The sequence below is a fragment of the Oryza brachyantha genome, chromosome 9, assembly GCF_000231095.2.
Source record: "Oryza brachyantha chromosome 9, ObraRS2, whole genome shotgun sequence".
Lineage (NCBI taxonomy): Eukaryota > Viridiplantae > Streptophyta > Magnoliopsida > Poales > Poaceae > Oryza > Oryza brachyantha.
Genome location: NC_023171.2, coordinates 11,261,779 through 11,280,032, shown reverse-complemented (window position 1 = coordinate 11,280,032; position 18,254 = coordinate 11,261,779). Strand labels below are relative to the sequence as shown.

Below are 18,254 nucleotides of genomic sequence, written 5' to 3'. Positions count from 1 at the left end.
TGGTCGACGCATTCATGCAGCAGCTAGCAGCAACAGCGTTGTTGCGTCTAGGGAGCAACCGACTGATCATGAGCCACAGCAGGGTATCAGGATTGCAGGGCATGCAAGCGATTGAATGAGAAACAGTGCGTACAAGTTTTAACTTTAAGGGTGAACTAGTACTGTTGCTACTGGCAGCATATTTTTTTTCCTTGTCCTTTCAGCAGTAGTGTTTCACTGCTTCCTACTAGCTTCTTGTTCTGTGTCAATTTTTGTGGTGAGACGACGGACATTAAGAGAGGGTGGAATCCTAATGTGGATCAGGGATCATTCCTCCTGCCTCTCCTGTCTATTTTCTCACGGATCTATAGCTCCTTTGGAATAAAGAAATTTTAGAAGAAATTTATAGGGTACGAATCCTTTGGAAAAAAAAATTCCGGTATGCTACCTTGGATCAAATGAATGAACTCTTTAGAATTCATATGGAATGACCTAAAACATATGAGTTTGGAAGAAATATACCATAAGCTCAAACGTATTGGAAAATTATTATTGTGTCACACACTCTCTCTCTATAAAAATTCCTATAAGATTTTCCCGTAAAGCAACCAAATAGCATGATTGAGCAATTTATGCTTTTTTTGGTATTCCATTGGATCAAGTTGACATGACATCGTAAATTATATGTTTTTCTGTTTATGTGTTTTTCAAACACCGCGTTTTAAAGGAGCCCTTAGAGCTGCTTTGAAACTCATGGATTTTATGGGATTTTTACTTGTTTCTCCAAAAATAAGTACATTTTAGAGGAATAATTAACTTTTTGTCACTTTTACGAGTGATTATAACAAATTTGTCACTATACCTACATGCATAGATAGCGAGTGAAAAATTTGTTATTATTCAATCTTAAGAGTGACAAATAGTTAAATGTCCCCATTTTAGAGTTCTTTTTTATCTTCCTATCTTTAATGTCTTCTTTGTTTTATGAAGACCAACGAGGGACTGAAGTGTCGGTCTGCATCAAATTATTAGTTCCAGTTTAGAAATTTTTGTAGAAAACTGAAGTATCAGAACAACTTGGTCGATTTCCTGCTTCATAGGTGGTGCATGCTGACGCAGTTTGCTCTGAAAGGGGCAGATCATGCATATTATATTATGTCGGGAAAACCATCCTTCTTACTTTACTCTACATATCTGAGCGTACTAAAAGATTATCTGATGACCCATTCCAAATGTAATTATGCCCAAGATTCTAATTTGGTCACAACTTACCCATCAAGTGCATCAATTATGGCCACGTTCGATGGAGACGTCGACGCTGTCGCAGTAGATCAATCAATTGAGGTTTTGGAGGGGGTTACATGGGACCAACACACATGCGTGCTTGCTCTGAAAGTGCCTAAAACTACCATTGGGGCTATCTGTTATCATGATGTAATCGTATCAACATAACGTTTGGTGTTAGCTACGGATCAGTACGTGGACATTATTGCCATTTCGGGTTAGCCTTAGAATGTTCCAAAAATCAATGATCGTACAATTATGGTCATATCTGGAGAGAATGCCAAAAAGAAATGTAGCTTTCTAACAGCAATTCTGAATAATTGGGATGCAACTTATATAACCTAGGAAATATATACACACAGCTGTATGTGGCAAGCGAAGTTTCTTCCAATAAGAAGAAAGTTGCAGAGTCTAAGCATCAAATTATTAGGATAAGTACGTACGAGCTTACGTTTCATTTCTTGTCCTGTCTGCCTTGGTATAAGACAATTGTGAAAAGAAACATGTGAAGCTTCTAGATGTTTAGCCTTGTGGTTAGCATGTCTAATCAAATAATCTTGACGGGAATGGGAATTAGAGAGGGGTTTATTACGTCAGTTTTAGGCAGACGATCAAATTAAGCGCCGGAAAATGATGGACAGAAGGCAAAATGTGTTCACTGGACTGGACGATTTGTCATTTCGACCCTGGGGAACGGCGAGTTGGTTGGCTTTATTCGGCGGCATCGACCCGCAGCTCGGTCCTGTGATCTAGTCGTAGCATCTCTCCCAGACACACAGTCACACACCTGATTGAGCGCTATGCAGGAGCAGGACGTAGCGTTTTTTTTAAAAAAAAGATAATGAAACAGTATGTTGTTAATCAATTTGAAATATCTGGTCTCCATAATATTGTTTTTCAACGTGTTCTTTCTCCATATTTTTCTTAGCATTTGTCTTGGTTCATACGTATATATACGTTTTCTAAAATATTAAATATTATAATTTTTTAAAGAATCATCATCATATTTTTTAAAGTAAATGTTCAACTTTACATTATAGTAGGTACTTTCATTGTTTATACCGTTAAATAATTATCCCAAAAATCAGAAAATATGCATCTTGATCTTCATATGCTCAAAAAAATGCAATCCCTATGAGATTTTTCTCAAATACTTCCTCCCTTTTGAGCACATACTTCAACCGCTAGATGGTGCGATTTTTTTTATGCAAAAGTTATGATATAAAAATTTATCATCCAATATTTCTATAATATATTTTCAACCTTATAGTGATTAATTCCATCGTTCATACCATTAAATAAATATATAAAAGTCAGAAAATTTTCGTCTTTAATTTACAATAAGAAAGAACACAACCTTTAAGACGAGAAAAAACTTACGGACTATGATGAATTCTCCATGATAGTGATTTCAACTAGGAACTATCATTAATTTGCCCGCCAATGTCATCCAAACAAACCTTGAATCAGTGTTCGATTTTATCTCGTGAGAACTAAAAGACATTAACTCCCATAACAAACAAAGGCGAATGATATCGAATCCAGATAGATACTTTTCACCCCAAACCCTTGCCATCAATACTCATGCCCTCATTCCTGACCATAGAAATGGAAGTGTATGAGAGGCTAAAGCAATATATTAGATTAATCACGGCCCCGGTACATATAATCTCGGTATTTCCATATCTCAACCCATCGACTTACAGTCTTACAGACAAAGTATCAAACGGAGAAAAGAAAAACCAGCAATTACATAGTAGAAAAGAGGTATATTTCCATAATACATATAACCCTAACAAGAAAGCTCGTCTGCGGCAACATAATTACACTACTCTATTTCATATTATAAGACTTTCTGATTTGTCTAGATTCATATATGTATCAATATATATATTTTGTATATCATTCATTAGCATTTAAATCAATCCAAGTAAGAACAAGAAGTCTTGTAACGTAGAACGGAGTGAATATAAATTACCACCCGTAAAAATACAAAACGAACCACACACGATGACACGACCAACCGTGAATTCGTGATAACCAAACTACTCCCACCATCCCTAAATATTCGACGCTATTGACTTTTTTATACACATTTGACCATTCGTCTTATTCAAAAATTTTTATGAAATATGTAAAGCTATATATATGCATAAAAGTATACTTAACAATAAATAAAATGATATAAAAATAATTATTAATTATGTAAATTTTTTGAATAAGACGAATGATCAAACATATATTAAAAAGTCAATGCATCAAACATTTAGGGACGGAGGTAGTACCTTCGACTACAATGGCCCACTCTTTCCGATCACCAAGTTACCGCCAACGTAACCACCTCCAAGTGATCGCCATCAACTCAATGCCTCATTGCCTCCACCATGTAGAACGAAGAATATAGAACACACCCTAGTTCGATGTTGTTGTCTCCCTACCAATCCTAGATCAAGCCAAACAAATCATCTAACTAAATTACTGTCCTCTAAGTAGGGTTGGGCAAAAGTAACTGAGACCGAGGAATGGAACCAAAGTAACCGAAAACGAACCAAACTAACCAAAACTGAATTACTCGGTCTTAAATTTTAGATAACTGGATTTTCTAAAAAACCGAAGGACCGAACTAAATAAACCAAACATTCATCCCTACCACTGATTTTAAGACACGTGAGCTCTACACCGCATGGGTGCACATACCAGTGACCCACGTTATGGTGCAGGAAGAGACTCCTCCCTATCATCGATGGTGCATCCCTCATTAGATCATTGCTATTTGAATGCGAAGATTGAGTAGAAGGATCCTTACCACACCGCTATTTTTTTAATAATGGATTAGATTAAACCCGCCTCCACACCTCTGTGGGGTGTGCACATCCAAACAAGTCACGAGTATATAAGATCATCTTGATACTTAACCTAAAAACATATGGAGGGTATATGTAGATTTTCCTTGAACAATGTTTTTCATAATTTCATCAATCTATTAGATTTCATAAACTTATATAATAAAAGATATGGTCCAAGTGAAAAAAAATAAAACGTATATATTTAAGATCAAAGGACATCTTATATAGCTATATGGCGGTCAAGGTGTTACAATCAGTCCTCAACAACATAGATATGGTTGAGATTAGGGATACTCGACCATGGTGCCATGAGAACACTAGTGTAAGAAGAAAAACACATGTGTCAGAATTAAGCGAGGGCCATCAGAAAACAAAGAAAATGAGAAATTGGAAACCGGCCAGAGACTGCTAAGGTAGTAATAATTGCTACACGGAGGTGACAATCAGCGAATGGCCGAAGGGTTCAGCCAGTGTGTTCGGCTTTCCTTCCAAATTCTATTTAGGCCATGTTCTTGGTTTGACTTAATAACCGGCACAAAAAACGTAGCAGTGAATTAACATATCATTAATTAATTATTATTTATAAAAAATTTAAAATATATTAATATGTTTTTTAATCAATTTTTTTATAAAAATCACAAAAAATACACAGGTTAGCAGTTTGGGAAGCACAGGCGTGAAGAAAGAGGTAATTTGGCTTATTAAGCAGAATGAACTAACGCAAGCTTACTCGTTTTCTACACGCACACTTTCTAAATGGTAAAAACGATATGCTTTTCAAAAGAAAATAGAATAATGCTTTAAAGATTATATTTATTTACTTTTAAAGGATTACCTAATACTTAATTAATCATGTGGTAATATGATGATCCGTTTTTATGTGAACATAGCCTTAGACTTGCTACTATATTCTTTATTTGTTCTATTACTACACAAGGACAAAACGATAATAGCCACATAGATACCTCTTAAATAGACTAAGCAGCATAAGAAAGAACTTCACAGTATCCCCGAAAGAGAAACAAGAATATCCCCGAAAGTCAAAATTTAAACTTTTTACCTTAAATTTGTGCTGATTTTTCAGATATTTCTTTTATATCCAAAAAAAACACGTACATAAAAGTTTTATTTATAAATTATTTTTCGTTACAAATATGTTATTTGTCTTTTTTTTCTGAAATGGTGAAATAATCACCTTACATTTGGACGCTATTCAAGCATTTCAAACTTTAAATTATATAAACCTTGAAATTTTATCGTCAGAGAACCAAACAAGGCATTTCAAACAAAAATCATGCGTGTCACCTTCGATGTTCGATCTCACCAAACGATGGAACCCCGAACCATACTCCGTACGTGGAGGTGACCGGCCGGCTTTGGTCGTTGCCGCAGCCACACGCAACCGACGTCGGCCGGCGGCGCCGCGCGCACGGGAAGATATCACGTCGGCTGCGCGCGCAACGTACGTGCACGGTGCACGCTCCCATGCTGTACAGCACGTACCGGCCGAACTGAGATCATTTGCTGTTGCCAGCATGCATGACTACAACTTTAACAGTTATTAGTTGTATCAAATAATAGTGGATTAGGTATAACACAAAAGAACTGTTCACCAAATCACGGTAGCAATGGGAGTACCGTAGCACTTACTATAATGCATCCTGGTGAACAATATTTTTAATAAATCTATATCGTTAAAATCTTTGATCTTATGACGAAGAACACTTGGAACCGTTAAACTTGCGGTCCCTAATCAAACTGCATGGGATCCGCGCGAGATCTCGCTCGCGTCGTCTTGGTTTGATGCCGGCGCAGATAGAGAAACCCACACGCACGCACACGCGCACGCGCCGTCACGTTCGCACGGCAAGTTGTGACATGAGAACTCGTGCGATGTGCAGCGTCATGCGTGGCGCGATCGCCACCGGTAAAAATATGTTCGCTGCTTTGTGCGCGAGTGCTTTTGCTGGTTCTTGCACTTGCAGGTACCGGTTGCAGCACAGAGCCATGGAATCTTTGACGCGGTATCTTCGTGTGCGGCTGCACGCACAGGGGCGCACTACTGTGCCGGTTACCCGAGCACAGGAAGAGGAACATACCTATGTGCCTGCCTGGCCAGATCCTAGAGGCTAGAGCAATTTTACTATTTTTGAGAAAGTGGTAGGAGATATCACTATTTTTTAAGGTACCAAATTTTACATATAAAATAGTAGTATCTTACGTACCTCCTCAAGAATAAGAAAAATGCTCTAGAGGCTATATTGGAATTTTTATTGTTACAGAGGAGGGCTTGGGATGGGCCCTATCAAGCTGCGGTGTAACATGGGCCTTTAAGCCCAAGCTTCTATTGAAATTACAGTACAAAATGCATCAGGCCGGCCCAAGCCTTGGTTCACTCCCTCTGATTTCACGTAGCTAATCTTGGGACTTGGGGTGGTGGGTGAAAAGGGTCTTTATATTTAATCATTTAGAACACTCAAATAAAAGTTTTATCTGTGAACTATTTTTATTCATTACCAATGTGTTTCGCTTCTGCATGTAAAAAGCTAAAAAGATGAGCCATTCCCCTTATAACTTTTCCATGTTTGAAACAACACATCACATTAGTCATCTTTTGTTTGTGGGCACGCGGAATCAAAATTGTGGATGATTGAAAGTATAGTAGAAGCACAGCTAACTATCTCATTCTGGAATCTGGACAAGAGTGACCCTTCACAGCTCCAGTTATCTCCTTCCTAGCCGTTCCGCGTCTTTGCAGCGAAGCTGTGAGTTCCAGAGAACGTCCTTAATCGACGGCTGCTGTACGCCTGCACCGTCTCTTTGGCCAGTTACTACCCTATAAAGATCTTCATGATCATTCTCGGTGACTAATCGAAATGGCCATTCGCACTGCCCATATCATCTGAAAGAAGAGGGTGGAGTCTGCAGGGGCGGAGCCAGCCCTCTTTGTTGGGGTCAGACGACTCCGACAAAATTACTAAAATCTTTATTAAAACGCTATTTTAATCCATGTTTTTCTATGCTATGCAATAGAGATGACTTCAGCGATATTTTTTGCTGGCTTCGACTCTGGGAGTCTGTGTTGTGCTTGCGCACTGCTAGATATCGGTGATGGTGCTGACGCCGACGGCGATGGAGGCGGGTAGGGGAAGGGGGAGGCGGCGGACGTGCAGGAGACGACAATGGGGCTCCGACCTCTGAGGATGTGGAAGAGCGACGATGGCCGAGATGGGAAAATGGACGATTATTTTAACCTACAGTTGCAGGGACGTCAGAGGTCCTCTATGCAAAAGAAGCTTATTAAAGGATTGCGAACCGTTGCGGATCCAGGCCAGCGAAGGAGAGATGCTAATTACTTTTTTCCTTCTTTAGCTCCCTACTTTTTTCATTTTTCTCTTTTATTTCCTACCATTCTCTTAATTTTTTTGGGACATTGCAAGGTTGTCATTATAATTTTGCTAAATTGGTGATATGTCATTCTAACCAACGTGTCATCCATTCATGTGTGTCCCACATATCATTGAGACACTAATGACATATCTTCAATTTTACAAAATTATAATGACATGGTTATAAATTTATCTATCTTTTATGGAGATTTAGTGGGCAGGGGGCCTTGAGCCATCAGCACCTACGCTAGATCTGTTCTTGACTGTGAAGAGATTTCACCGATCAATGAATCCCACGGCTACTAATTTGGAGTGAAAGCCGAATAGTCTATCTATCTATCTATCTCATTTTTCTTCGGTTTACATTTATAAACTAACATTTAAATTCTCAATGTTAAATTGGAGTTGATAAATGAGGTTTTTTTTATCGTATTTTCTTTTCCGCATTTGTTTTTAGATGGTTAAGAACATGTATATAAGAGCTTATTCATAAATTATTTTTTATTTGTAAATATGTTGTTTGGTTTTTTCAGGGTCTATATTACTTTGATGATGTGCTTTTGTAATTTTGTGTGGAGAGTTTTATCTTTTACTTATTTTGATATGTGCTACTGTAATTAACTGGTTATTTTCAGACTATAGCAGATAAGGTTTCTCTGAGGATACCGAGAATCTACCATCAACATTTTTTCGCTTTTATTTATACTTTCAAGCTAAAATTTGAATTTTTAAGCTTAAATTTATAGTTGATTTGAGTTTTTTTATATTAGTTTATTTTTTCAGCCTTTTGCAGTGGGGGTTATTGCCGAGGAAGGAGGAAAAGAAGATTCTGGATACATGGATTTCTGAACTCCAATGCTGTTCCAGAAATCTGCATGGCGCAAGAACAAGTTCTATCTGACACTACATAAAAGGATTGTTGTCTACGTTCAGTTCTAGCCTTAGTTTGCTTAATTTCTAGCTGTTCTGCTGTGCGGTGTTCTCTCTGGATGTTTGTGTTTTGCTTGAGTTGAAACTTGTTGGATATATGTGCTCCCCTATATAACCAGTAATTTCGGTGTCACAAAACTGTTACGTTTGCAGTTGCTTTAATGAAAAGCAAGGCAACGTTGCCTTTGTAAAAAAAAGTTATTCATAAATTATTTTTTATTTGTAAATTTGTTGTTTTTCGTTTTTTTTATAAAATGCAAAATGATCAACACATATAAGTTGTCATCAGACACATTACTATGATCCTATTTGGTTCGAGCGTCCAAGCTTTGTCAAGATTGTGGCGACCAACTCCTAGTTTATTATTCATGTCACAATAAGTTATGGCACAGAGTGCAAGCCATCCTAGCAGCTATATTTTGGCCCATCTTTACTGGATAACAGATACTATATGTATAGAATTATGTTATGATATCCTCCAGGATGTAATAATCACGTCATGAACTGATTATTCCAAACACGCAACGCACGTGTCTCATCTAGAGAAACGAGAAAACCCAAAGTCCATAAATAATCCAAACAGACACAGTACAGCGGCAACATCATCTGGTAATTAACAGCATAAAGTCTTAAACCACGCCAAAGTTCATTAATGATCATTATAAACCTGTGTACGTCCAGTTGCAGAATGGTGGAAGATACTTGCAACAACCGAGGAATAAAACCAAACGAAGCCCGCCCTTGAAAGCAACTCGAAGAGTCGCAGTCGGCCTGCACGACCAGCGTGCGCGCAATACCTTTTGAGGGCTCTTCAGAACACTAAGATTGAAAAAACAGATAAATATAAAAAAATATAAATTTTAATATAAATGCAAGTGTAAAAATAATGGATCACTAACAAAAAAAATAGAAATAATCATTCGAATAGACAGCAAAAAAACTTACAAAAATAAATGAGAGAGATAGGCCGAAAGAAAAATTTTCTTTGATTGGCTAACTTTTCTCTAAAATCTATATGCATTGCGTAATCTCATAAGAATTTAATAGGATTGGAAAACTCTAATTGTTTCTTTCAAAGGGATATAAAGACAAAAAAAATCTGTCAGAATTAAATTCTATGACATAAAATTTCTTTTGCGTATATAAATTCTTTGGAATCAAAGGGGGGCGTCTGCAGACTGCAGGTCCGCTGCTGGCTTTGCCAATCATAAATGATCCCCTCCGCCCAAACAGGGACTCACAAACCACCAACGTCGTGACCAACCGGTACTCTGGGAGCGGGAGCAACACGGGCAACACACGCCTCCCCCCGCGCCAACGAACCCTATCATTTTTCTTCACCGGATCGGCCGCGCCCGCGCGCGCGCTGCGTGCGTACGCCTCCCCCGCCGCCGCGCCCGGTTGGTGCACCGGAAGAAAGCACACGCGATCCGCGCTCGGCGATGCGCTCCGGAACAAACGGCCGTGATGACTGACGTGACGACCCCCATCCTCATCCTTCGCGACCTTTTTTAATTTTTGTTTCCGCCGCACCGGATGCAGCGGCAGCAAGAGCCTTTTTCCCGGCTCCCAGTCGCAGCTCTCACGGGCGGCGACGGTTTCTTCTAGATCAACTCGCGTTCCATTTCCATCCATCCGCCGTCACTTGCAAGACTACTACGTCGAAACGAGCGACTGAGTGGAGGTAGGTTTTGTTTTGTATGTTGCGAGGCGTTTTACTATTATGTAGTGCGTCACTGAATCTTCGATCAATCTTTACACGATCATTAAAATTACTTGTGCTTGGTCACACGCAGTGACTTGGATAATTTACCAATATCACTATGTTAGTCTTATTAAGATCATTGACATGTGGGTCACTTTTTTTTCTAAGAACCCACGTGCCAATGATTATTTTGTCATTGGCATCTTGACAGAGAAGGTAAATGCTTATGTGTGTACTTCTTGTATGTGTTTAGATCTGTTTTTCTCTTTTTTCCATCACGGATTTAGCTTATGTAATAGACTTACTCCATTCGATTTAATAATTATTGTCATTTTAGACCGAACGTTGTTTCCTGAATATATTTTTAATATGATTTTTACTAAAATATATACCATAAATACATGTTTATCTTTTATTAGAATACTCTTTATGACTAATTTATATATGTTATCGTAGTAATTTTCAAATCAAGTAATTTAAAAGATATTAATAGTTAAAGTTTTAAAATTTTGATTACCTTTTGTTTAAAACGATACAAATTATGAAACTGAAGGGTAAACCATTATATATCTTGGCTTAGAATATAAGTATATTGATATTGCGACTAGATTAATTTTCCCATACTTGATGAGGTACCATGAGGTACCAAAGAGGTACTAAATTTTAGAGTTTTTTTTCCATCCTTCAAGAGGTACCACTCTTTTCTATGTAAAATTTGGTACCCCTTGGTATCTTAAGTACTGGCATGTATCAAATTTTATATACCAAAGAGGTACTAAATTTTAGAGTTTTTTTTCCATCCTTCAAGAGGCACCACTCTTTTCTATGTAAAATTTGGTACCACTTGGTATCTTAAGTACTGGCATGTATCAAATTTTATATAGAAAAGAGTGATACTTCATGGTACCTTCTTAAAGATGATAAAATTATTCTAAATTTTACATAGAAAGTAATGGTACCTTATGGTATCTGCTCAAGGACGAGAACATTACTCTTGCGACTAGCATGACCAAACTTGTCCTGCAATCGGCTAGCAAAAGAAACATGTAGAACGAATCTTGTGGACAACTAATATACATTCGATCCTAGCTTGTTCGCCAAACATACGGTATCAGAGACACTTAAAAATATGTCTCCATGTGGAGCTCAATTGTCAAATACCACTCATCTGAACGCTCATGATAAGCTACTCTGCTCTTGATTCCATAACCATCCATAAGGACGTCTTCTCGAAGATTTCCTTGTCAAACACTTCAGAACCTTCTTGCGGGCTGTAACATTTGACTATGATCAGGAGCAGCGGCATAGATTTGATTATTGGACATCCATTTCATCATCAAGCCAAAACAAAAGATGGTTGTGCGGTGCAACTGCTGATCAGCTCCTTTATTTAATTCAGGTTGACTAGCAGTTTGCATCTAGGAAATGGAACGGAAAGAAGGGGAAGAAGGCAACAAAGGGCTTGTTTAGTTTCCAAATTTTTTTTTAAAAACATCACATCGAATTTTAGATATCTAAATGAAGCATTAAATATACATTAACATTAAAATTAATTATATAGTTATGGAGGAAATCGTGTGATGAATTTTTTGAGCCTAATTAGTACATGATTAATCATAAGTGCTACATTAACCAACATCTGCTAATGACGGATTAATTAGACTTAAAAGATTCGTCTCGTGATTTTCAGGGAAAATCTAAAAATTTATTTTATAATTAGACCACGTTTAATATTTTAAATATTAGACCGTATACGTTGACGTGACCTTTCTCCTAAAAATTTTTGAAACTAAACAGGGCCTTAAGCAAAAATTAACACATCGAACCTTCACGTACGCTAGCGACTTGCGGACCGGCGACTTCCACGTGCTGCAGGGAGCTACTCCCTCTGTCTCCAGAAAACGAATTTTTCGGTTTCCGTATCCAACATTTAACCATCTATCTTATTTAAAAAACTTTTAAAAAATTAAAAAAAATTAGTCATACGTAAAATACTATTCATCATTTATCATCTAATAAAAACAAAAATACCAATCGCAAAAAATTTTGAATAAGACGAAGAGTCAAAAATTGAAGATAAAAAAGTAAAAAATTGGTTTATTTTGGGACGGAGGGAGTACGCATCTCCGTCGTCGATCCTTCGCATTCAGTTAAAGCATTTGAAGGATGAAGACCCATCAATTCATTCAGTTCGCCTAAAGGAACTGTCACAAAATTAATAATCTACTAAATGCACAGCGAGGCCGGGCCACAGAAGAAATTTTAAGCTATTCCTAACATTCATTCCCTTTAAAGGGACTCCTTCAGTGTTTTTTTTCCTAGATACAATTGTTTAGTATGAGTGCCTTTTTTTAAAAGTTTTTTAATACCAATTCTTTCCATTCAACATATGAAACATGTTAACCCGAAATTTTTTGAATTGCGAGTCACAATGTCACATCATCTGTGGGGAGATCTTAGGCCACGTTCGGCATGTAGACATAAGTTTAACTTATATCTTGACATGAAAAACGTAGTAATAGATTAGTACATGATTAATTAATTATTAAAAATATAAAATAGATTAATATGATTTTTTAAAGCAACTTTTCTATAGAAAATTTTATAAAAAATACACTGTTTAACAGTTCAGAAAACGTAGAGGGTTAGTTAACTAACTTGTGGTGGTGAAAGCGGCCTTAGTCGAACTCACTGATCGATCGTCAGACGGTCAGATTTGTGACTTTCCTTCTTTCTTACCGCGTCGCAACGAGTTGGGTTTCCTTTGCAAAGGAAATGCGAGTATTCACTCCTCTTAACAAGCAAAGAAATTGCCGTAGGAAAAACAGAGGATTGATATCCTTTGACATCAGCCCATCACCATCGATTCTAAAGAAATTTAAACATCCATCTAGGTCTCCTTTTTCAATCATATGAGAAGTCCCATGAGAAATAAATCTATTTTGATGCAAGTGATCATAAACAAAATAGAAAATTGAACAAATGTTATTCAGAAATGATCTATTCCAGATAATGTAATTGACAAATGCAACTTTCATAGAATGTCATTGTACGAGCCCGTTTGTCCAAGAAATAATATTAGAGGTAGTTAAGGTGATTTTTTTTCTATTGCTAAGGAATAAAAAAACATTTATTTGTACGTTTATATGGATCAAGAATTGACTGATTTATAGTTCATGCCACATATGTCAGGAAAATATAAATTCGTCAATCATCAATTCATGGTTGGTTTTCGTACAGCATTAAGTAGATCTTCTAGATAATTCTAGTGCTGCCATGTGTAAGGGAGTAACCTAGCCAGCCTCATGTACTGATGAGGTACAGCAAGCGACGAAACTTGCGGTGGATTTAGCAATTTCGTCGCAGGCGCCCTCGCCCCACACAGAAAAACCTTCTCGCGCGCCGTCCATTTCTCCACAGCTCCACCTCCTCGACGTCGTCGTCCCGACATATAAACGTGCTCCACTCTTCACCTTACTACCTCCCGATCATTTCATATCCCGATCGCTACCACTACGAACAGTGATCCATGGCGTCAGCTCGAGTCCACAGTAATGGCCGCCTCCTTATGCTTCTCCTTCTGCTCGCCGTCGCAGGCTTCGCCGTGGCGCAGCAGCCGGACAATCCTCCGCAAGGCTACTACTACTCGACCAACTTCAGCCCGTCCATGGCCATCGTTATTGTTGTCCTCATCGCCGCCTTTTTTTTTCTTGGCTTCTTCTCCATCTACGTCCGTCACTGCTACAGCGGCCGCGCCGACTACTCGACCACGCCGCTGCCTCAGACCGGCGCAGGGCGATCGCGGCGGCAGCGTGGGCTCGACCAGGCCGTGCTCGTGACGTTCCCAACCATGACGTACGCCGATGTGAAGGCGCACAAGTCCGTCAAGGGCGCGCTTGAGTGCGCCGTCTGTATCAGCGAGTTCGACGATGACGAGACGCTGCGCCTGCTGCCCAAGTGCTCTCACGTCTTCCACCAGGACTGCATCGACACCTGGCTCGCGTCGCACGTCACCTGCCCGGTCTGCCGCGCCAACCTCGCCCCCAACCACGACGGCTCGTCCGAGCCGGCGAGCGATGTCCCCGCCGAGATCCCGACGGAAGGAGTGCCGCCGTCTGCGTCTGCTGTCGACGTAGCGGCGCCAGGGGAGGCGCCGCCGGTGGTGATCGACGTGGAGGAGACCGAGGAGGAGAGGATCATAAGAGAGGAGGCCGCCGAGCTGACGCGCATCGGCAGCCTGAAGCGCGCCCTGCGTTCGAAGTCAGGGCGCGCGCCAGCCCGTTTCCCGCGTTCGCATTCGACGGGGCACTCGCTCTCCGCGGCGGCCAGCGCCGGCGCCGGAGCAGGCTCCGAGAGGTTCACGCTGCGGCTGCCCGAGCACGTGCTCCGGGAGGTCATCGCGGCCGGGCACCTCCAGCGAACGACGAGCCTCGTGGCGTTCCGCGCCGGCCGCCAGGGGAGCACGCGCCGTGGCCTCAGGGCGGGCGGCGAAGGCAGCAACCGCGCCGGGAGGAGCGTCCGGCTAGGCCAGTCCGGACGGTGGCCGTCGTTCCTGGCGCGGACGTTCTCGGCGAGGCTGCCGGCGTGGGGATCAAGGTCGACGCGGAGGGGCGAGGGGGACGGGTCGAGCAAGGGCGGGAGGACGGCCGGCGCCGGCGGCAGGTCAGTGGCGTGCGACGACCAGGCGTGCGCGCTTGGGCAACGTGTTTGACGTGGCTTCGCTTCAGTACTGAGGTCAAATCGGAGGCCGCTAGGAAACCGTTGTTGCTTTCGTCGTCGTCGTCGTCGTGCGATTTTTCTCTTTTTCTTGGTGGAATTTTGGAGGGAACGATGGTTCTTCGTTTTTTCCTGGATGATTGTTCATTCAAATTTCTTTTCTTCAATCTGTACAGATATACTGTATAATGGTTGCTCTTAGGGGAATTTACGACCAAATTATACCTCCTTGTTTAATTAGCCATGATGAAACATTTTTTTTTTGGCCGCAAAATAATGTGTGTGCGCACATTCCTATCAGACGATCACATGTGACTCTTACTTTTTCTTTTCCTTTTTATTTTGCGAGTACTCATACTTTTACTTTGTGCGTCTGAACTCACGTGACATCGACAAAAGAATGCCTACATGTTTGTTTCTATATAACCAAGCATGCGTATGCACGTGGTGATTTCAAACCACCACAAGTGGTTTCTACATCCATTTGTCTTATTGAACTATATAAAAGATTTAGGCTCCGTTTGTTCCTCAACAAAGAGAGAAAACTCGTTTGCGCACGTACGAAGCGGTGTATTTTCTTTTAATGAACAAGCTTCCACAAAAAATTATTTTAAAATTCATATTAATCTAGTTTATAAATTTAAATTCACTAATCCTAAATTAATAATATGTTAATGATTTATATCGTTTACGTGATCTTCTGCTTCTTCTCTTCCGCCCACTTCCAAACTCATCCCCAAACTTTTATCCACTCTCTAGAACGTCAACAGAGACTTCAACATCAGAGCCGATTGGCAGAGAATAAGCAGGAACATAGATTAAAGGAGAGAAAAAAACACGCAAGTCTTGTGTGCAGAACGCGTCAGGTGGTGCATCATCAGAAGAAAAGAAACATCGATACATCAGACCAAATAACATGCCACACGAATTCCAGATGTTTTGACGTTGATTTTTATTCTTTCTGATCTTAGCAACTGCTAGCCGAAATGCCCAAAGCCCCTCTTCCTCTCCTCTTTCCCTTAACTTTCAAGACGAAGTTACAGTGACTTTTCAGTTGGAATTGTATGCATTTGACATGAATATCGAGTGGACTTTCAACTAATAGAAAATCTTGGAATTGAAATTTCAAATCATCGTGTGCTTGGAAAGGAGAAGCCTTCGGAGCACAACTGGTCCAAAACTCGAGATGTATCTCTACATATGACAAACCTAGCGAGTCTAAACTTTAAGGGGTTTTTGCAAACTTACCACTAAATTTGTAAATTTGTAAAAATGTCATTGGAATGACATCTATATCGATATTTTTATAATTTTCTAATGATAGTTTTATAATAATATTTTAAATCAACGGTAAATTAAATTTATCATTTGTCGAAAAGTCTAAATAACCATAGCTAGCCGGCTCACGGCGGCCGGTTGCTTCCGTCTATCATCCTTAATTGTCCCATCTTACTCTAATCGAAGAGACTAGAGATGATGGCATCAGAATATCAGATCACATAATAAAGTGCTGTCTGAATGATCACACAATAAAATGTTGTCTGAATGGTTCTTCTTCATCGGAATCTTATTTTTTATCACACAATTAAATGTTGTCTGAATGGTTCTTCTCTATCGGAATCTTATTTTTATCTTCAAGGGATCTAATGCCTTGATGTTCTACACTTCGTTCTACATTCGTGGCAAGAGCTAGCAGGTGATGTGTTGCATCATTGACCGATCAGAGAGGGGAAACAAGTTATGCTTCTATTTGTCTTCTTCTTTCAGAAGAGAGATCATCTATGAATGGGCCATGAAGGTGCATGAGGCTTCCAAGTAGAACGAGCCCAATAGGGGCTAAATTATACGTGGCCTAATCTACAAAAGGAGTTTAGAACATTGTTCACGGATTTCATGGCCCATGGGCCACAGACCCAGATGAGCCTCTCTCTTATATGTCCACTCTATGTCCTTCAGACTGGCTGAGTTTCATTCTGAAAGTGCATCTAGGCCCTTAATTTGTTTTGGTGATTAATGACAATCAAATGATGAGAACTAATGACATGTGTAAGAATGTGAAGGTATAAATAGTCGTCATGAAAAAGTTGTTATTGCGCCGCCCACGTGAAAAGAGAAGTAAAGTCGGTATATTCGTGTTGGCGTGTGTATTTACTTTGAATTTGAGTCAACTAGGAATGCCGTACTATAAAGAGGGGTGTGCAAATGAAATCTAGGAATGAATACGGTGCTCGGAAATATTTTTTGAAGTGCATCTTTTGCTATCTTTTTGAAGTTGTGCTGGAATTTACGGAAGTTCCGAAGGTACTGTCGGAACTTCCGAAGTGGTCAAAATCGGTTCTGTATGTTTGACGGAAGTTCCGATGGGGTCAGAATCGGTTCTGTATGTTTGACGGAATTTCCGAAGGGGTTAGAATCGGTTCTGTATGTTTGACGAAAGTTCTGAAGGAACCAAAATTGGTTTTTTGTAAGATTCACGGAAGTTCCGAAGGTCTTGACCGGAACTTTCGTTGACTTGACTTTTCGTAGTTGACTTTGAATTTTCTAAGTATTGGGGGCTGCTATTTTGAACTGACCGGACGTTCCGAAGGAGATCTCCGAAAGTTCCGAAGAAGGAATCTTTTGCCCCCAACGGGCAGAAATTGAGAGGGGGTATAAATACCCCCCAACCCCTCAAGCTAGGGTTGCTGCTTCACATGTTCATCTCTATGCCCTTGGCTTGCTTTTCTTGAGATTCACTTTGAGCCTTGCTTTCTTACTTTCTCCTCTCCACGGATCTAAGTGATTTAGATTTTGTGTGTGTGAGAGTTGGTTGTTTTGAGTTGGTTTGAGTGCTTGGTGTTGACTTCGTGAGAAATTTCGTGAGCACTAGATTCATCCCAAGATCTTTTTGCTAGTTTGTTACTCTTGGTGGTTGAGGACACCTAGACGGCTAGGCGTCGTTCCTCGAGCCACCGAAGCTCTTGTGGTGTGCCGGAAAAAGGTTTGTGAAGGTTGGATCTCACCTCCGAAAGGGAAGAGATACCTCGAGTGAGGGGGAGTGCACGAGTGCAATCCCGAGGAAAGGGTTGTGGAACCCGGCTCAAGTTTGAACTCCTCAACGGAGAGTACAATCCCCTCAAGGATTGGAACTTCGGTAAGTCTCCGTCTACACTTGTGGTGAAATCTCTCTAACTTGTTATTTAAGCTTTGCTTTTGGTTGCCGCGCATACTCTAGTTGCTGTTTGTGCAAAGCTTGGAGGTGGTTTGCTTATTTGACGTTTGGTTGGCTAGATCTACTCCTTTCTCGTTCTAGATCTGGTGCTGTCGGAAGTTCCGAAGATCAACGGAACTTCCGAGGGCCGGAAGTTCCGAAGCCACTGACCGGAACTTCCGAAAGTCTCAGCTTCCGCTTTTTAAGTTTAATTT

General features: G+C 40.2%; 1 protein-coding gene across 1 annotated transcript; it reads left to right on the top strand.

Annotated features, from left to right (window-relative positions):
- Positions 1 to 13,547: 13,547 nt before the first annotated feature.
- Positions 13,548 to 15,145, top strand: LOC102719894 (E3 ubiquitin-protein ligase ATL31-like). The gene has a single exon (XM_006660658.3). It carries the CDS (start codon positions 13,663 to 13,665, stop codon positions 14,842 to 14,844), a length of 1,182 nt encoding a protein of 393 aa, XP_006660721.1. The 5' UTR covers positions 13,548 to 13,662; the 3' UTR covers positions 14,845 to 15,145.
- Positions 15,146 to 18,254: the final 3,109 nt, after the last annotated feature.